We start from the raw sequence: 20,187 nt of genomic DNA, 5'->3' as shown, positions 1-20,187 counted from the left end.
TGTTCAAAGCATGTTCATGAGAGATGAGGTTTTGCCTGAACCTCTCAACATGATTGTAAAGATTGAATATATTCTGATTCATCAGAAGAGGCCTTTCAGGAAGGTCTATAACTGTGTCTGTGTAGTTGTGCAGCTAATAATAAGCAATGTAGCTACAAAATTTGCAGCAAGAATTAACTAAAAAACATTTACCAGCATTAAGCTAAAATGATACCTTCCGTTTCTTCAACAACTGTCACAAATGATTGCCATTTCCAGTCTTTAAACTTGCCTTAAAATCAATAGCCAGGGTCTCCAGTATTTTAACTTAAGAAGTCATAACTGTGTGATGGGGGGAAAGACACTCCAGACACTCCTTAAGACTGCAGGAAGGAATTATATAAGAGACTTCTGAAGTCTTGTTTGAAAACAAAGCACTTGATGATGATGCCAGTGAGGGTTCTGGTGTGTCCTGGTACTGTAAACTAACAGTATGAAATGTCTAGTTACCATAAGCAAGCTGTCTTTATTTTCTCCTCTTGAGAAAATCCTGTGAGGGTTTTTTTATGTTAAGAAAATTCAGAAGATTCAAACCAATGAATAGATCATTTGGGGTAACCCACTGGGCTAAACTAGCAGGCTGATTTAACTTTAAAAAATGTTCTTGATCAGCTATGTGATTCCAATTAAACTGCTTTACCCAACTAATGCTGTCTCCAGATGCTGCAGGACAAGGAAGGTCTTGAGCAGCAACTGAGTGAAAAGATCCAAATCCTGCATCAGCTACATAAGGAGACTTTGGAACTGGAAAAACAAATGGAGAAACAAAGAAGAGAAACAGAGGAAAAGCAGAAAGAGCTCGAGGACCTGCAGAGTTCTCTTGCTTCTGTAAATCATGAAGATCCAAGACATGTAAGTAAAACTGAAATCTTAAGTTTTTATGTGCTGCATATATTCATGTACTGAGAGATGTAGTAAAGGCTGCTTCCACAGATCTCAGTCAGTTGTGTCTATTTCATGAGTTATGTATTATTTTGCTATGAAGCTGTTGTTGGAAACATACACCACCTCACGACTTGGGGGGGAAAAAGAACCACTTTGCTAAAACACTTGGGCAACTGATTTTGTACAAGCATGGTTTGGACTTTGAGTTGAATGATGACAACTGCAAGCAAAGGCTCAGAAGGGTTTAAAAGTGCCAGTGCCACTGTGTTTTGTGCAGGTACCTGTCTTGGGAATCAGCCCGAGAGAGGCTGAGGGAGGTGGCGTTTACACAGCAGGACAGTGTGTTTTGGCTATAAACTGTGCGACCGAGCAGACAACTTCCAAACAGTTTCAGAGTGCCCAAAATACGATAAGTGCTTCTCTCTGTGCGGCACACGAGGAGTGCTTGTCCTTTCTCTGCGAGCTCCCGGGGGCTGAGGCGTCTCCTCCCCGTTTCGGTGACACCAACACTTTCAAAAAATGCTTTTTCTCCTCTCAGTGGAGTGGCGGAAGGGCCGCGCGGGTGCGGGGCCGGAGCCCGAGCCGAGCCGAGCCCGGGCCGTCCCTCCCCTCCCGCACCGCCGCACAGGAAGCGCGGCCGGCGCCAGCGGCCGGGGCGGGAGCCGCGGGAGCCCCGTTCCCTCCCCTCGGGGCTGCGGGAGGCGTTGGCGGCCCCGCTACGGGCGAGCAGAAGCGCCGGAGAAGATGGGAGACTCCGCTTCGTTGCTTTCTGAGCTGAAGATCCAGTTCTTTAGTCAGATGAGCTCGGGGGTGGGGCGCTTCGCAAGTGATAGCGAAGGAAGGAAAGACAAAGGCAAAGCTGTAAGTGGTTGGGGTTTTTTTAACCAGCGCTGCAGTGACATTCGGCAGCTGCAGCGAAATGACTCAGCAGCGGCGGCTCCGAGTGGCTTTTACTTGTTGCAGTTTCACTCGTGAAAGCCGAGTGGCGGTTTGTCCCCAGCGAGGTGACAAGCTGGACGCTACTAACCCGAGTACGAAACTGAGCTTCCGCTTGCATGCTCCAAAATCCAGACAGCTCAGCTTTTGCCGGCTGCTTCTGTTAGAGAAGCAACTTCATAAGGCGTTTTTCTGACAACTTTGCACTGCTGGCTCGGTTTTGGGGTTTTTTCGAGTAGTGAGAAAAAGGTGCAGTTTATCATGCCAGTGAGCTCTGTATTTTCCTAAGGTTTTTTGGCATTTGAGGTGTTTGTGATTGATTTCATACCAGTGAGAAACAGCACTATATGCTGTTGATAAGCAAGTTTTGTATACAGCTGAAACAACCAGCTGCACTGCTGAAGTCCTGAGCAAAGTCAGTGTGAGCTGCAGGAACAGTGTGCTTCCCAGAAATGTCTTTTTAAAATAGTGTGCCTTAAGTAAACCTCAGCTCTAAAGCTGCCCTGACTGGCTGGGCCTTCAGCGAGGCTTCCTGCGGGTGGTGACCTGACATGTTCTAATGCATCCTCTGCTGAGAAGGCAATGCAGCGTGACAGGAGGAAATCGTGTTTGTTCTTGACTGAAAGAGGAAACGGTGCAATAAAAAGTAAAAGGAAGAAAGGTAGTAGGCATGAGTAATAATTTCTACATGCAGGCTTTATTCATCATGCCTGGGCAAGGGGATGACAACGAACCATGCTGTTAGTCACACAGACTGCTTGCCTAGCTGGGATTCTTATGTATAAATAACAACAAATAACTATAAATGAGGAATTATAAATAACAAAAGGCCCTCCCCAGCTCCACAACATGTGCTGCACTTGTGACTTTTACTCCCAGGAGTAAGATGCTGCAGAACAGAGCTAAAATACCGACTTGTCTTATTTTAGTCTGTATTGACAGTGTTCCACCTTGCCTTTCCAACAATTGACAGGCTCACATGAAAGCTCAAAAAGCAAGTAAAGAACAGCAGTTTGATGTAATGAACAAACATTACAAACAGCTGGAGAGTCGCCTGGATGAAATGCTCTCCAGGATTGCAAAGGAAACTGAGGAAATCAAGGACCTGGAGCAGCAGCTCACTGATGGTCAGTCTCTGTCTTACAGTATGTCTTGTGTTGAAGATGAGAATTGAAATGGGGATTCAGTGTTGTTTATCTTTGATTAAGTGAAATACAGAATGTGTAGGAAAAGGCTGAAAACTTCTTAACTGACCTAGAAGGAGACTTTGGGTCATTTTTTGTTTTAGTATGTTCACCACACTTGGACATGGTTGAGGACAAGGAACTGCAGTTTCTTTTTAACTCTTCCAGTGGTCAGGTTAATACAGTAGGGTGGGAACTTGCAGCCTTTAAAACAGCACAGGCATTTTCTGGTTGAGTTCTGTTTACTTGTTGTTACCACATATTCCAGCAGGTGAATATCTTAAAGAAGATTAAGAAAGGCAGTTTTGTTTGTTTTGTAAACAAGTGTGGTTTCTTAACTCTCTCAATTTGTCTTTAATTTCTGCAGGTCAAATAGCAACAAATGAAGCACTGAAAAGGGACTTAGAAAGTGTTATCCTTGGATTGCAGGAATACCTGGAAAGCGTTAAGCATCAGGCAAAACAAGCCAATGATGAGTGTAAGGAGTTGCAGAAAGACAAAGAATCTTTGCTACAAAGATTGGTAGATCTAGAGGAGGAAAAAAACAACCTGGAAATAGTTGCTATGGATGCAGAAAATATGAGAAAAGTAAGGTTTCATTTTTCCCGAATTGAGATAATTACCATCCTATGATAAACAAATGACCAGATTGGGAGTAGCAAACAAAGCTTCTTGTGTAAAATATGGTAACTTCATATGGAGATTTTTACAATGGGAACTTCAATTAGATGTGCCCATGCACATTAAGAACAGAATTTGGCCTTTAAAACCAGTTGCAAAAGCCACAGAGTGAATCTGTGCTTTACTGAAGATGTCTCAGAATCACAGGTTTGGTCTTTCAGACATTACTAGAAATGGGCTTGCAGTAGATCCTGTAGTGAATTGCAGAGTCTGGAAACTAGCCAGGGATGTGTATGTTTTAGCTTGTATCTGTCCTATCACCCAATTACTTATCTGTCTTACTCTCCTGATAAGCTTTACATAAACCTTAACAGCAAGGACAAATCAGTATCCCTTTAAGCTACACCTTCCTGACTTGAGAGTAGACTTCCCTAGCATCATTGACCTGACTTTTTGTATGTAGAAGTACACCTAGCTCTTAAGTTTTAATGTTTAGTGTTGAGGAGAATCTATGTGTAAGTATTTCTAAACTGATTGTGAACTTCCAGGAGATTGCCATGTTAGAGGGGGCACTCCAAGAGCAGCGGGAAGTAAACGAGTCCCTCAGAGATGCACAAGGGAACCTCAGCGCCTATGAGGCTGAACTGGAAGCTCAGCTAAGAGACAGAGACACTGAAGCCATTCAGCACAAAGAAGAACTGGAAAGACTGAAACAACTGAGCCAGGTAAGGACAAAGCTTTTGTACTGCCAAAGGGATCTACCCCATGACAAGAGGTGACCAAATTTTCCACCATACCATATCTCCAATGGTTGACATGCACATAATTGTTGGTTTAGGTGTGGCCCCAAAAGGAAGGCAGCATCAGTTTGCTAGGATTTGTGACTCTGCATGGAAACCACATACAGATCAGTTGGGGAGCCTGTAGAGAACAGTCACCGTATTTAAAGGGAAAACAATTATCTGCATCTCTTTTGAAAGATACCCGTGCAGACATCACAGAAGTGACACTAAAGCAGTGCTGGGAAAGACAAAGTTCCCTTAGTAGGAGAAGTTAAGGTTTATAGCAAGTATTAAAACGTTGTAATACATTCTGAAGTGGTGAGTCTCTGCTGGAGAAGAACAATGGATGCTTTTATTTGTACAGTCTCAATCAGAAGATTCTCTGTGTTTGTAGATGGAAGTGTCAGCTCTGCAAGCTCAACTTGAAAAAGAAGGGCAAGCATTAGAAAATGCTCTGACCAAAGCACAAGTGGCAGAAGAGAAGGAACATATGCTCCTCTCTCAGTTCAAACAACTGCAGGTGAAGTATCTGTTGCCTTTAAAAAGTTACCTGATAGGCAGGATGTTTCCCCACTCCCCCAAGTGCAAAGTGGTAAGAACTTGAAAGGATTCTGTGTGGATCTTGGTTCAGAGTTCAGCAGAAGTTATGACCTTTCCTGGCTTTAATTTTCCTTTCCAGAGACCCCCACACTGGAGGGTTTTTCCTGTCTATTTTAGATACTTAAAATACTTAGATATTCCCCTGGCTTTCACAGTTTGTGCAGGGTTGCTCATGGTTGTGCACGTGGTTTGGGGACTTGTTTTCAGTCCTTTCTTTTTTTACTTTTAGGGAGACAATAATCTCCTGAAGCAACAACTTAAAGATCTTCAGAATCAGTTAAACCATGTGGTTGGTAATTTAATTCACCCTGAGGAAGTCTTAGCTCGTATAAATGAACTCAAGCAAAAGCTTCAGACAGGAGCTGGAGAAATTAAGTGAGTAAAATAAAGGTACAAATGGTGTTGAGAGTTGTGCATGTCATAGTGGTAAGTGGTGAACAGATGAGAGCCACAGGGTCTGCTGCATCCTAACAAGTGCCACTTGGGGCGGTTCAAACATGAACTTCAGCACCCTGGGATTGTAAAGACAACACCTGAGCCCAGTGATGATGTTACTGAGGGACACAGGCAGTCCTCTGGGGTTTCACTGCGAGGGACAGGGACAGATTTTCCCCCTACTTTCCCCCTAGCAACCAAGAATGGTAATAAAGAAAGCCAGAATGATACAGAGCCAGGGTGGAGATCTGTCTGTGCAGTGCTGCACCTGAATTCTTTGACATTGGATGTCTTAAACTTGCAGTATTGTATCAGGCTCCACTGTTTCAGTTATCCAACATCATGATTTTTCTTGGAACCTGGGTTCTCTCTCAGATGTCGGAATCCAGACGATGTTTTAGGGAAAAGCCTTGCAAATCTGCAGAAAGCGTTTAATGACATCCTTGCTGATGCTCAGAGGGAGAAAGAGAAAGCATGGGCTGAACAGAGACAGCTGCAGGAAGAAGTGGTATCCCAGCAGGAAAAACTGGATGAAGTGCAGGAGAAATACAGACAGGTACGTGGCAAACCAACAGAGGCAAGGCTAAGGCAATTGCAGCTTCGTCTAAAAAGTATAACGTCCAGCTGAAGGATCAAATCTCAGCACAGATGCATCTTTCAGAAGAGTATAATTTTGCTGAAGGTAGACAAATTGAATACATATGCTTGTCAGAAACACAGTGACAACTCCCATCAGAGCAGGATGAGTTCCTTGTGATTAGAACAGGAATACTAACCATTGTTGGAGTTTTCACTTTCCTGTTGTGCACAAATATTTGACCCGTGGTAATTTTCATTATACTGTGTAAGCAGGCAAAAGCTTCTGAAGAGGGAAAGCAGACAATTGGCAACTTCCCTGCTGTGTGTGCTGTGAAATTCTGGTCTTTTGATAAATGTTAGATTGGGTATTTGACAGGACACCTGCTGCTTTGCAACCTTTTGTTGGCTTTTGTTGTATGAAACTTGCAAAAGATGCTGCTTGGAGAATGGTCCGTTAAAGCTTCCACATGCAGTCCCTAATTTTAGCTGGATGACAACAGGGAGAGCTCTGCTCTCTGGTGTTCATGTCACAGTGGAGGCTGAATTTCATTTTTAATGAATAGTCCTTTTGCTTGGTTATTTGGTGAGTTAGAATTTAGACTCTATTATTTCTCACAGGCTAAAAAGGGTTTTTATACATAGAGAAATACAAGCAGTCACCTCTCAAAAGGTCACTGTACCTCCCACCTCCAAAAGGACCTGGGCACTTTTAAAATGCAATAGTTACAGTGGCAAAGCAGTTTTTTCCTTCTCTTCTGACACAAAGTACACTGGTAACTGCACTTCCCAAGCAATTGATTCTTTAAAGTCATTGCAATAGGGTGGCTTTTGGTTGGAAAGAAATATATTCCTGGCTACTCATTCTGGCTTATTTCACTTCCAGGTTAAAGCTGAGAACATGCAGAATAAGAACAAGGTCCATCAGTTAGAGAATGAAATTCAACATTTACATGAAAAAGTAAAGAGCATGGAAGACCTTCAGGGCCTTGCTGATCAACAGCTCCAAGAGGCAGATGAAGAGAAAGAGACCATTCTTGCTCAACTGAGAGATTTGGAGAAAAGGGTAGGAATGAGTAAGGACAAGTCTGTGCCCTGTGTGAGCTCACAGAGGATTCAACAACTTCTGAGTTATTTTGCTTTCTAAGAGAGAGCAAATACAGGAGCAGGCACAGAGGTCTAACAGAACATCTTCCTTTTCCATAAATGTCATTGGTTGCCCTTGCTCTGGGTTGGGATTTTTCCTGTTACTCCTGTGCATACAATATAAAATAGAGTAAGTGTGGGGAAAAAAGTCACAGCCACAGAAAGCCTCCCATGCTGCTGCTTCCTTAGACTTACAAATCCTCTTGTTTTCCTCATTCCAGAAACAGACAGAAGATGCCAGGGCACAACTGCAATTTGTCAGTCTAGATAATGAACTGAAGCAATTAAAGAGAGCAATCATTGCTTCAGATAAACTGGCAACCACAGAGCTCTCCAATGCTAAAAACCAGCTAAAGGCTCTTCATGGCACTGTGCTCAGGATTAATCAGGAGCGAGCTGAGGTAAAGCAACATGAACAATTAATTAGTTCTAAGTAGTGCTTTCTAATGCAGTCACAGTGGGAGCAGTCCTGGTGGTGTCTCTTTAAATTCAGCCTCACACCTTTATTCTGAACTGTCCAGCTGCACAGGAGCTTTTGCTTTGGACAGAGTCTCATCTCAAGACATGGTAAATGAATGTCTGAGTGAATCTGAGTACGGGCAAGTGTTCTGATGCTTCTTATTACTCAGCTTTTCACAAAGCTGCATGAGACCTCTGCAAGCTGGTGAAGTACCCTTGCAACTAAAGCTCAAGCTACAATGTCACTTTTAGGAGATGGAGGAAGCCCAAGAGTCCTGTGCTGAGGCAGCTCGTGCAGCCCAGGATCTTGCCAGAGCAGAAGCAGAAATCGAATTGTTACAACAACTCCTCAGAGAGAAGGAAGAACAAGTAGGTTACTGTGATGTTCCCTCTATATTATATGGGTAGGATAAAATACTTAAACATGCTTTTCCACTTGGTGTTTTGCTGAGTGAGCCCTTTCATAGGAACACATGGGCATGTTTGAAGAAGCCTTTAACACAATCTAATTTAAACTGAAGTGCTTTACTTTGATTTAAACTTGTATTTTAAATAGTTTCAGCATGAAATGGAGAAGGCTGGTGAGAAGAGTGTTGCATCAAGCTTTCAGAAGTTTGAAATTGATAAATTAAATGAAGCTATGGAGCAACAAAAGGCAGAAATTGACCATTTAAGATGGCTGTTGGATAACATTGGGACAGGTAATCTCTCTCTCTCCTCTCCATTTCTTGTGGATAAGCATGGGTGCAGACAGACTTTACTTCTTATTTCTTGGTGTTTGGTCTGAGAAGCTGTTCAGAGCTCTGCAAGTTTATTCCAGGAGAGTAAACTGTTGAGGATACATTCTGTATTTCTACATTCTTGTATTTTAGTTCTTGTATTTGTTTGATTTCTTTTAAATCAAATGTTAAGGCTTGTATTGCTACAGTCTTAAAGTGACCAACTTTCCAGGGCCAGTGTCCATCTGCATCACTGAGTCAGAACACTGAGCTTGTTTCCCCTGGCAATTAGTTTAATAGTTTCAGATTAACAGGATAACAACAAGGGAAAAGCTGAATGCAGTAGCTATGACTCAATTACTTGCCTCATGTGTCTATAAAACTGTGATTTACAGGTAACAAAGATGAAATTGACAACTTACAAGATGAAATTGCAGCACTCAGGAATGTGCTTTCACACCAGAATGATTACATCACCAGTGTAGCAGATCCATTGAAAAGAAGGGGATACTGGTATTATGTGCCATCATCACAGGTCAGACATAAAAGTGCCACAGTGGGGAAAGCCATTTGGTCTGGGGAACGTCCACGATGAGCTTGCTGGGCCTGGGAGAAACCTGAGAAAAAACACTGCCTGGCATAACAAATACTGATAGAACACATACACAAATGTCCCCTGCTAGGGCCTGTTACTGTGAGAGCTGTTCAAAATGGAGTGCTGCACATTCCTTTGGGTAAAGGTGAAGAGGGAACATTACACACAAACATTTCTTGCAAAACAGCATCTGTCTGAATTTAAGAGGAATATTGTTAAAATACATGTAGTGCTCTCTTTTAAAGCAGCATCGTGCTTGGGAGTGAGAGAAAGCACAGTATGTGCAGCCTGTTCTTGAAAAACCAGTGCTTGGGAATGTCTACAGCATGATCTGGTATTCCTAGGTGAACACATCCTGGCTTTGTTTTTCCTCCAGGCCTCATCTCCTGCTTCCCGCAGCACAAAGGACTCGGGCGTTTGTCTGCGGTGCCGGGGCTCATCCCCACCCTGGAGAGGGTGTGCTCAGGACAGGCCCTGCAGGAAGGAAGAGTGGCCCAGTCAAGGAGGATGTTGGGTGTATTCACCAGTCAGAAATAGGTCACACAGAACAAGTTCAGGTAGAGGTGAGTCCGTCTCGTGGCCTCGGGATGTTCAGGAGTGTGCTGCAGATGGACTTGCCTGGAGTCCACAGCGCCTTTAGCTGCTGTGCATGAGTGGGTGACGTAAGCTTATTACTGCTGAGTCATGCAGCAGTTCCTACATTTTTGTACAGTACATGACTGTTAAATGTACATTTGGAGAATGTCCTTTACTGAACAAGGGATTTTAATGTTTTTTTCTTTTGGTAGAGAGAGTAAAGGAAGGTTGTGAAGCAAATGAAGGAAGCCACGTTCCCAAAGAGCCTCCCTTTGTACCACCCCCTGGTACAGTTATCTACACAGTCCTTCCAGATGGTGCCCCTGTGCCTCAAGGAACTGTGGTTTATGGCCCTCCTCCTCCAGCAGCAGGTGGAGATTCCATTGCTCCTGGCTCTGTGATCTATGGCCCCCCTCCTCTGGGAGCTCAGGTTGTCTATGGGCCTCTTCCTCCAAACTTCACAGTCCCACTCATTCCTGCTGGAGTGCTTCACTGCAACGTGCCTGAACATCATGAGTTGGTAAGAAACAGAGCTGTGAGCTACAGCTTAACCACGGGCTCAACAATGAATTTAGGGAACATCTTTTAACACAGGCTTTCCCAAAGCCAAAGCCTCAGCTTCACAGATCAGTCTGGTTTTTATGAATAAACATTAAGTCCCTGCTAAGGAGTTCTGGATCCGAGCTGGCTGGTGAGAGTGCTCTGCCCTCTGCACTCACAGTCCTGCCTTTGCCACCTGTAGCTGGTGAGAGTGCTCTGCCCTCTGCACTCACAGTCCTGCCTTTGCCACCTGTAGCTGGTGAGAGTGCTCTGCCCTCTGCACTCACAGTCCTGCCTTTGCCACCTGTAGCTCCCTCATGTCTCAGGAGGACTGGAACAGAAACTAGGTCTTGATTTTGGCTGTTGTTTCCTGTGTGTAGGAGAGTGAGGTCTCAAGGCTGGAAGACACTGTGTATCATTTAAAGTCTCGGAAATACAAAGATAAATGGTCAGAGGCAGCTGAGCATAAATGCCAGAAAAAGGTGAAGAAGCTGCAACAAAACATTGAGGAGCTCCTGCAGGAGAAAGCAGAGCTGGAGCAGGCGATTGCAGAGCTGCAGCGAGCAGCTCACAGACACCAGCGCAAGTAAGAATGTTGCTCTGGGATGCATTTCAATCAACTTGTGCAAATGCCTACACTTTCCTGCCAATAAAAGCCATTTTTGACTTGTTTACCATTGATATGAACGAATGAGAACTTCAGAGCCTGAAGCCTCTTGGTGTTTCTTGTTTTAATCCCATGTCTTTCCTCCTGACCTTTCAGGGACTTTCTTGCCGGCTGCACTGACAGCCTGATTGCAGAACTGCAGCTAGAAAACTCTCTTAAACATCATGGAGATATTGCAGATGAAATTGAGTGTGTAGAGAGGACTCTTCTGAAACGCCGGGCAGAGCTCAGAGAGGCAGACAGGCTCCTGGCACAGGCTGAAGCGGAACTTGAGAGCACACGGGGCAAAGTAAGTAAAGCTGCAGCTCTGAGGTGCAGCAGCATTTATGTGTTGCATTTGAAGCAGAGGGGTTTTGTCTGTCTAAGCAGTTTATTTTCACTTGGATAACCTGAAGCTGCTTAAAATGCTTCTATGTGAAACACATTGTGTGATAACCTGTGCTAACAGAGAATGTTTCAGTCCTTGCCAAAGAGGAGGAAGCTTTTCTGCTCTGCACAAGAGAGGAGAAAAGGTTCTACTTTGTGCTATAGAGAGGGAGGAAGCTCAGGAGGAATATCCAAGCCAGGAGGAGGTCATCTCTGGGACAACTGACCTGCAGGGTATGGATGTGGAAAGTGTAAGATGGGAATGTGTTGTCTCAATAATCTCCAATTTTTGCTCTAGACTAAAGACACTATTCAAAAGTACAGTCATGCCAAACAGCACTTGTCCTGTACTGAGGCTGAGGCAAAGGAGCTAGAGCGAAGGGCTCAGGAAATGGCCATTAAGCTTGTGAAAGCAGATCAGCAATTAAGGTACACTGTTCTTGTGAATTTGTATCAAATGGGGATGAGGAGCAGAACAAGATTCTTTCAATATCAAGATATTGCTTTTGGAGAGGGAGAGCTGTTAAAATGTTAATACAAAAAGGCATGAATGCTTCTTTAGGTTATTACAGGCAAATACAAGGGATTTGGAACAGCATAAGAGGGAACAAGAAGATATTTTGAAGGAGATCAACAAAATGGTGGCTGCAAGAGACTCTGAGTTCCAGTCATTAAACCAGAAGATAGAAATGTTAACTGAAAGGTGAGTATTTCACCATAAATTCTACTAGATATAGATGTTCTCTTCCAATAAGTTACTGCCTAAGGTATTCTTGTTTCTTCTGAGTCATGTTTTTATCCTCACTCTCAGTCTTCAGAAGCTTCAAGGAAATGTTCAGGTTGCAGAAGGTAATGAAGAACATCACCTCCAGATCCTTAGAGAAGCAGAAAGCCTTCTTCAGGGCAAGAAAACTGAACTGGAAAGGCTGAAAGATCAGGTAAGGGTTGTCTTATTCACTCTGGACTATCAGTGTTGCTGGTTTTGATGTAACTGAAAGCTGAGAAGAGTCTTCAGTTCTGAACTGCCCTGTCTGAAGAATTTATTCTTTATTTTAATGTTAGTAATTGCAGTTGTCCTTGTTTTGGCTCACAATAAACGTGATCCTAATCTTTCTGTTACTGCAGAGTTCTCTGTGCCAATTCTTACTGCAGTTCAGGATAAGAAATGTAACTGTGAGGTACAGGACTGCACTGTCCAGCTCAGAACTTGAGTCTTTAGCATTGACTTTATTAGACAGGTGTAGCACATGAAACTCATAGCTCTGGGATCTCTGGGTGTTCCACGATTCAGATCTCTGCAGGGAGTGCTGTACTGCTCTCGTGTGTAGCTACAGAAACAAAAGCCTTCATGTGCTGCTTCTGTTACACTTTGACATTGTAGATCACTGCTCACCAACAAGAGCTCTTGTTTCTGGAGCAACAGTTAAATCAAAGGAAAGAAGAGCTTCGTGGCCTTCAGGACTGTATTTCTCAAAGGCAAGGTGACCTCAAGGAAGCTCTTCGAGACGGGGAGACCGAAGCAAATGAAAAACTACGGCAAATACGAGTAACTTCCACATGAGTTTTCAATTTACTGTAGCCCTGAGGAACAGGAAAAGAACAGAAGTATCAAATCCATCCCATAAAGTTTTCACTAAAGCAGTTTTGCTTTCTACAACCTCCCAAAACCCACTGAAAAATAGAAGCAGCATGTTTAGGGGTTTGTGTGACTAAGGGCTTGGTGCAGATGCACAGATACAAAGCAGAACTGCCTTGTTCCAGTACCACGTACAGAATCGGTCCCTTGAGAACCAAACTGTATGAAGTGACAAGATTACTACTCTGAACTGTCAGCCAGCAAGGCTTTAACATAAATATGATGCATTTTTTTGTTTACCCCACTAACTGTAGCTCTAAACCCTGGGAGGAATTTGACCACAATATTGTTGTCAGACTTGTGAAATGTTCCAAACATTTAGAACTTCTATTTAAAGGAAAAAACCATTAAAATGACAACTAATGGCATTCCTTGTACTACTGATGTGCTTGCACAGGAAATAAAGCTGCTTCTGGAAGAGCTTGACATAGAGAAGAAAGAACTGGATGTCCAGATAAGTGAGAAGAGAGCACAGCTTTCCTTCATAAAGAAGGATATTGGAAAAGAGGAAGCAAATCTTCAAGCAATACTCGGGCAGATTACCAGGCATAAGACAGGTGTGTGTCTGACTTTGCTGGTAGCACAGCATGTGATGTAACTGACACAGCAACTCAAGACATGAGGAGTTCTCACTGGGGTGTCTCTGGTTTTATCTTGCTGCCTTTTTAAAAAGAGAATGCTTGATGTGCCTGTAACAACCTTTGGGGCTTTTTTTCACCTTACTAGAACTGAAACACGTTCTGGAAATGCTGGAGCTTGAAAATAATGCACTGGAAGGTTTGAAACTGCAGCATGACCAGAAGGTCAGCGAGCTAGAAAAGACTCAGGTTGCAATTCTAGAAGTAAGTATTTCTTCTATGCTAACACAGTAACTGGAAGAGATCTGTGTGTTCTGTGGCTCTGTAAGATCTGAGTAACAAACTCCCTACACTTTTAGATCAATCAGCTTCTAGTGTAACTTCAGCTGCTGACAGAACAGTCTGAGGTCTGATTGGGCCTGTTAAAATAATGGCATTTTTTGGGTGCATACAAGGAAGAGAGACCAAAAAGACAGAAGGCTCTTCTGTGGCTGGGGAACAATGGATGCTCTTTTCTTGGCATTGGTTTCCAAAGTCTCTGTCTGGATTCCACCTGTGGCTTCACTTGCAAGTGACCTGCAGTTCTTCCCAAATCCCCACGATGATGGGATGTGCTGCTCCTGTGGATGGGGGGAGAATGGTTAAACTGTGATGGAACACAAGATCCTCCTCAGTCCCCTGGGCTCTGTGCTCATTCATCACAACCACTCTCAGGAATATGGGAGTGTGTCACTTTGAGCAGTTGCCCCTGTTCTGACACAGTGGTTCCCGAGGGTTCCAGCCTTGGGTGCTGTCAATGAACAGGTTTTAAACTGCTAAAGATGTTAATAACTTGTTCTACTTCTTGACCATCTACATGTGTTTTACACAATGCCTTCTTTTGCAGGAGAAGTTAAAATTGGAGAATGTTCAGAGGTTATTTCAGTGTCAGCAAGGGGAAGTAGATTGGCAGGAACAACTCCTCGAGAAAGACCGTCAGGAGAACGAACATCTGGTGTCTCAAATGCGCACCCTGCAAAACACTGTGGAGTCCCTGTGTAAAGAAAAGGGAAAGCTCCAAGAAGACTGTCAGGCTTTGGAAAAGAAGTTGTCACAAAGCAGAAGGTGGGGGAATGGTTCTTCTGCAAAGGTCAGAAGCGATGGGAAGTGCCTTGAATGTCTGCTTATCATAATTAATAACACAGCCATAACCCTGAGGTGCCAGTTACACAGAACCTGCTGTTTCTGGCCTCCTGGGGAGGGTTTCTTTTGATTATGTCCACAGCAGAGGTGCAGAAAATAGGCAGCAATGGAGCTGGTGAAGGCAACAGTGTTTGTTACATCATTGCAATGCAATGAGAAATGCTATGAAAAGCAAAGAGAACAGCTGCCTGGCTCTTAGGGCTACTAGGGAGCATCCCCAGAGAGCTGCTGCTGAGGTGCAGCTGTTTTATGGAGTCCTCACAAACCAAGAATCTGTATTCACATTTTGCAGAGACTTAGCTGTTACTGAAGACAGCAGCAGAGCTGCACTGTCCAATGTACAAAGAATGGAACTGGATCTTAAAAACTTGCAGCAGGAGGTAGAGCTACTCAACAAACAAAAAACATCTCTGAGTGGAGACATCACTGTTGTACAGAAGAATCTTCAAGGTAAAGATCAGCTTCTGGTTTTATGCTGTAATGCATTTTAAAAGAAGCTGTGTTAAAGGACACACTCCAGCTGTGCTGCACATAAAACATCCAGCGTGCTCAGATAGCTACAGAAGTATTCACATGTTGAAAAGGGGGATTTTAGGAACTGTTTCTCTGTTGTTGGCTCTTCATTTATGAAGAGATCATTTCTTTGTATTGATTTCAAATTGCTGATTGAAAACCTGTCACCAAATCTCTCTTCTAGAAAAAAGGGAAGAATTAGAAGCACTGAAAAGAGAACTAAAGGACTCCAGGCAAGAGCTGCAACTAGTGGAACAGGTTGGTTTGGTGAAATGTGTGCTTACTGTCATGTAGAGAGCAGATGGATGCACAGGAGTGGGGCTGTTGTTTATCACAGTGGTCAGCCCATCACCAGTTGCACAAACTGTGGCTGCTTTGTGGCTGTGCTCTTGCTGAGTTGGCTGATTCAGGCCACAGAAGGTCCCCAACCACCCCAGCGTTCCCTTTTGGCTTCTCTGTTGAAGCAGCAGCTGTGGGTGCTGCTCCTTGGCAGATGGTGTTACCAGGCTGGAGTGGCTGGCTTTTCCTGGCTCTGGTTTTGGGTCCTTTGGCTGGGGGGAGGTTGGGTTTTGTGGATTTGTTTGGGTTTGAATTTTTCTTAGAGAACAATCCTGTCTCTGGTTTATTGGGTTTTAGGACTAAACTGTCTTTTTTTGCCTTCTAAAAGCCCTGCATCTCCCACCTCTTTCTGTGGTGGTTCCTATTGCATTAATTCGCTCTGTGTCTGGTGCAAATGGAAGGTAACCCTCAGTGTGCTCAGGGGTGATCAGTTCTGCTCTTTGGAATGCAAGCAGCCTTTTAACCTCAACTCTTAGCAGCTACTTCCAGTGCTTGATGTTATGGTTTATATTGCAGGACTTGAAGAATAGCACAAGGCATCAGGATGAGTTGCTTCGAGAGCAGGCAGCCCTGAAGGAAGATCTCTTGGAGTACTCAAGGAAACGTAAGGATTGCCAAGAGAGACAGAAGAGGAGAGAGAACCAACTGCAGCAGCTCCAGAAGGAGATTGAAGAGAAAGAAACAGAAGTAGCCAAACAAGAAGCGGTAATGAGCCTGCTGACCTGCTCTTTCTGCTGACCTCAATGCAGGCTACAAAGTGTTTTGGGTGCAAGCTGACAAATAGTAAACCAGTGCTTTAAGAAAGCTGAAGCCTCGTTTTTAGGGAACAGCAGCAAAGAAAAAGCTCTGACATTCAGTTATGTTTTAGTGACAACTAGTGTGTCCCAGCAAAGGACTGTGTCTGCCTCCTGGGCAAGGTCAGCATGTGCTTGTGTGCTGTAAAGCCAGCGCTGACTGTGGGGAGGCAGGAGGACTAGTGCAGGTTATTCTCTGTAGTCATGGTTATAGGCAGAGCAGCAGAGGCCTTCCCATGCTGCTGCCTTCTCCTGGGACATGAGCAAACTACAGAGAGCACCCAAAATGATACAGTGGGTTATATTCCTGTAGTAAAATTAACTTATGCTGGCTGAGCAGTCTCAACAAAGATGAACCAAAATAAACACTGAAGGATGTGTGTGAAAATAAGAGAAGCAAGAGAAATGGTTGAACTCTTTTTGTCAGTAGGGAGCATTGGACCACAGTCCTTTCCAATTTATGCTGCTTTAACTTCTGTAATGTCTTTTGGTGATGGTATTGGTTCTCTCTCAGCTGGTACCAGTTAAAGATCTGAAGTGGTGGTGTTTTTGGCAGATTCTTCACCACCTCAAGCAAAGTGCAGAGCATGAAGGAAAAAAACTAGAAGAATGTGCTGCTAAAGTGAAAGATCAGAAAATGCTGTTGGAGAAGGAACTAACAGATCAACAAAAGAAACTGGAGCAGACAACAGCAAAAGTAAAGCTGGCAGAAGAAAACCTCAGGCAGCTGGAAAAGGAGGAGTCCCAGTGTGCAGCACTTGAGGATGCTCTCAGAAAAAGCAGTAAGATTCATTCCACAAATAAATTGTTACCATCTGTGGGTTCTGAGTCTAATGAATCCAACCAATACTAGTTAAATATCTGCTTGGTTTCCAATGCAGTACCTGGATGGACTCTCAATCCTGCGATTGACTTGCTCTAACCACTGAAATTCTAAAGGCAGCCAGTGTTCTGTCCCCTCTTGTCATTTTACAAACAATTGCTCAGTAGGTTAATGCACTGAAAACATACCTGACATGTATGACATGTGCCAAGGTACTTGGTGCCTGTGCTAACATTGGTTACACTGGGACTTGGTGCCTGTGCTAACGGGGATTGGTTTCTAAATCTGTTAATTGCAGAACATCACCTCTCGGAAAAAGAATTTCAATTACAACAGAAAACCAGAGAAATAGAGTCTCTTCAGAAAGATCTGGAAGATTCCAGGTCTGAGCTAAACCATCTCCAAGATCAAATAGCATCAGAGAGGAAAAAAGCAAGGAAACAAATCTTGAGTCTGAGGGAAGTGACGGAAGTGCAAAGGATGCAGCTGGAAAGGAAACTGCACGTAAGTCCTGACTGAGGGCTGAGTGTTTGGGGATTTGGGCTCTTTTCAAACAGTGAAATGATAAAATACCCATTTTTGTCATAGGAGGAACAAAGTAGTGCATTAACTTCATGACTAGACTGAACCTGAGGCATTTGTAGCTTGTGCTGCAGAACACCTCCAGTTACTCCTACTGCATGTTGTTTGTGCCTTCTAACTTCAGGAACTTGTGTTATGGGGGTACTTCTGACTCATTTTCTGCAGTGGATGCTCACACTGAAAGGCAATCCTCCTGCATTTTCCTAGGAACAAAGGCAGGAGAATAACTGTTTGCAGAGTGATCTGGCAACTGCAGAACAAGTAGCACACACCAACCAGGAACAGGCCACACGCCTGAGGAGAGAGCTGGGCCGGGCCCGGCAGGACTGTCGGCATCTCCAGGCACAGGTACGCCCCAGCAGCGTGAGCTCTGCTCCCACACAGGCACCTTCTCTTGGCTTTGCATCTCCTCCTGTATCACAGTTAGAAACAGACTTACCTGCTGGGTAATCTTCCCAGGTCTGGGCACAGTTGTGTTGTTAACAGTCAGGAGCATCAGCCCAGCAGTCAGGAGGAGTTCTGGGTGCAGGATCTCAGTCTCCAGCTCCATTGTGGTAGTGCTGCAGTCAACAATTAGGCCTTGGGCTCCTGTTTACATTAAGGTTTGGTAGGAACAAGTTGGCATAACTAAAGTCATCGTTTATGCAAATCACTTAATGCAATCACAACATTGTTCAGAGCTACTCAGCAGGCACTTAACAACACATTAGTGCCAACCTGGGCCAGCCTCTTCTTCGTTGGGTACACACTTCAAATTCAAAGGTGGCTGCAGGTTGTCTGACTCCTCCTACTCCTTTAATAAGTCTTTTATAAATTGTAAGTCCTTTGAAAAAAGCATTCCAGGAAGACTCTGCATGATCAAGGCATGATGAACAGGTTCAAAGCTAATGAGTTGTGCCCTGGGGACTTTAGTTGTCTCTCTCGCCATCCAAGGGGCTTCCCAGGCAAAGTTACTGTCCGAGTTAGGGCTGCATCTGCCCAGAGGCTTTGTGACTTCTCATTGCAATGGTCAAAATGGAAACTCCTCAGAAATAACTGTCCTTTAGTTTACAGGAACATACCTCTGGACTGATGAAGGTTTGTAAGCTGATGGCACAGTGGTGAGACTGTTCTGTGTTGCAGGTTGAGACCCAAGAAGGCCTGGGAAAGAGACAAGAAGAAACAGAGAACCCAGCAATGCTTCAACTGGAGGTTGAAGATGAAGTTAGGATGGAGTTTGAATCTTCGAGTTCATCCTCTCTAGAACCGCTGGAGGATTTGGAAGCATCTCTGGAAGTCCAGGGACGTCGGTGGTGTGATTCTGATCCCTTGGAGGAGGCTGCTCCATCTGCTGCTGCTGACAAGAGACGCCTCTTGTTGGAAGAAAAGCTGAATTTTTCTGAAGTGTTGTTAATGGTAAAAAGCTTTTGCAAGCAGCTGCTGCTCATGCTGAGCTGAGCAAGGCAGCCTTGGTCCCTTCAGTGATAACACCCAGTCCCTGAATGTGCTTTTCTTTCCAAAGGATGAGCAGTGGCGGGGAGAGGCTCTGCGAGAGCGACTGCAGCACCGCGAGGACCGGCTGAAGGTGACTCAGCTCCCCCCAGTCCCACCAGCACATCCAAGTCCCTTCTGAAACACCACCTGAGCAGCCCCAGGGCCTGGGGACCTTCCCCCATGAGGGTGGGCTGATGGGTGTCCTGGGGTGGGAGCAGTACAGGAAAGCCTGGCACTGCACATTCCATCAGGATGAAGAGTTTTCCTTAGCAGTTCGCTGGGTTCTGAGGTATTCCAACAGGAGTCCCTTATATACATCATGCTGTGGTGTATCAGGAACATGAAAAATGACAGTGACCAGGGTCACTTTGAGTGCAGGTGAAGGCAGGTTTAGTTACAACACAGCTGTTGCTCTTGCTCCAAGCAGCTCACACGAAGGGCCAGGGAGATGGAGCTGATTTCTGACTTGAGAAGAGGTGAATTACCGCTGCCAGGGGGTGGGGGTTTGAGACTCCACAGCCCTCGCACCTCGGGTTCGGTTTTTTAAACACAGTCTTGCAAATGCCTCACGCTGGATACCAACAGCAGCACTGCTCTGTGCAGGCTCAGCTGCGGCAGCGCATGTCCAGGCAGGCAGAAGTGCTGCTGCGGGGGAAGCGGCGCACGGCCGGCAGCCTGCACAGCCTGCAGCGGCAGCTGGACGCGCTGCACCACCTCGTCAGCAGCTCGGCTGCAGCGCCGCTCCCCGCCCACAGCTCGGCTCCAGCAGCGCCTCCTGACGCCCTGAAGTTAACAGAAACTCAGGTAACGCTCAGCTGCCTACAAGAAGTTGGGGGTTGGCTTTGTTAACTGATGTTAACTCCGTGGTGGCTGCGGCAGCCCCCTGCTCTGCTGCTGGTGGCAGCAGCAAATGTGTGGAAAGGGTAAGCTTTCCTCTAAGAGTTCGTGGGTTTGGTTTTTTCCTTTGTCTTGTTTTTCAGAGATCAGTCCATCTCTGCTAGCTGGAGATGTTAACATGTTACTCAGCCTCACTTCTGCTTTCCCCAGGCCCCTCTCCCTGGCCGGGCACCAGCTCTTGCCCCCGCGTCGCAGCCGCCACGCTCCTGCTCCCAAGGAGCCTCTCAGTAAAGCCCAAGGTGAG

The 20,187-nt window shown here is 44.9% G+C and overlaps 1 protein-coding gene across 6 annotated transcripts in view; it reads left to right on the top strand.

The window, feature by feature from the left end:
• Positions 1-20,187, top strand: part of CNTRL (centriolin) — a 29,253-nt gene that overhangs the window by 8,233 nt on the left and 833 nt on the right. For 3 of the 6 annotated variants that reach the window (XM_062011484.1, XM_062011487.1, XM_062011488.1), the window contains 33 exons: positions 700-891; positions 2,834-2,987; positions 3,412-3,632; positions 4,214-4,390; positions 4,842-4,967; positions 5,277-5,422; positions 5,858-6,038; positions 6,945-7,124; positions 7,426-7,605; positions 7,916-8,032; positions 8,220-8,364; positions 8,778-8,917; positions 9,354-9,540; positions 9,766-10,073; positions 10,474-10,679; positions 10,857-11,049; positions 11,425-11,555; positions 11,689-11,829; positions 11,938-12,064; positions 12,508-12,672; positions 13,160-13,319; positions 13,489-13,604; positions 14,227-14,444; positions 14,815-14,972; positions 15,220-15,293; positions 15,891-16,079; positions 16,725-16,950; positions 17,290-17,495; positions 17,781-17,921; positions 18,696-18,968; positions 19,075-19,137; positions 19,650-19,850; positions 20,094-20,182. In XM_062011484.1, the coding sequence (XP_061867468.1) occupies positions 700-891; positions 2,834-2,987; positions 3,412-3,632; positions 4,214-4,390; positions 4,842-4,967; positions 5,277-5,422; positions 5,858-6,038; positions 6,945-7,124; positions 7,426-7,605; positions 7,916-8,032; positions 8,220-8,364; positions 8,778-8,917; positions 9,354-9,540; positions 9,766-10,073; positions 10,474-10,679; positions 10,857-11,049; positions 11,425-11,555; positions 11,689-11,829; positions 11,938-12,064; positions 12,508-12,672; positions 13,160-13,319; positions 13,489-13,604; positions 14,227-14,444; positions 14,815-14,972; positions 15,220-15,293; positions 15,891-16,079; positions 16,725-16,950; positions 17,290-17,495; positions 17,781-17,921; positions 18,696-18,968; positions 19,075-19,137; positions 19,650-19,850; positions 20,094-20,174 (5,523 nt within the window). In that variant the 3' untranslated portion in view covers positions 20,175-20,182. The other 3 variants (XM_062011485.1, XM_062011490.1, XM_062011486.1) reach the window with 3 other exon arrangements.

The sequence above is a fragment of the Colius striatus genome, chromosome 19 (genome assembly GCF_028858725.1).
Source record: "Colius striatus isolate bColStr4 chromosome 19, bColStr4.1.hap1, whole genome shotgun sequence".
NCBI classification, from domain to species: Eukaryota; Metazoa; Chordata; class Aves; order Coliiformes; family Coliidae; genus Colius; species Colius striatus.
This window is presented reverse-complemented; position numbering and strand designations above follow the sequence as displayed.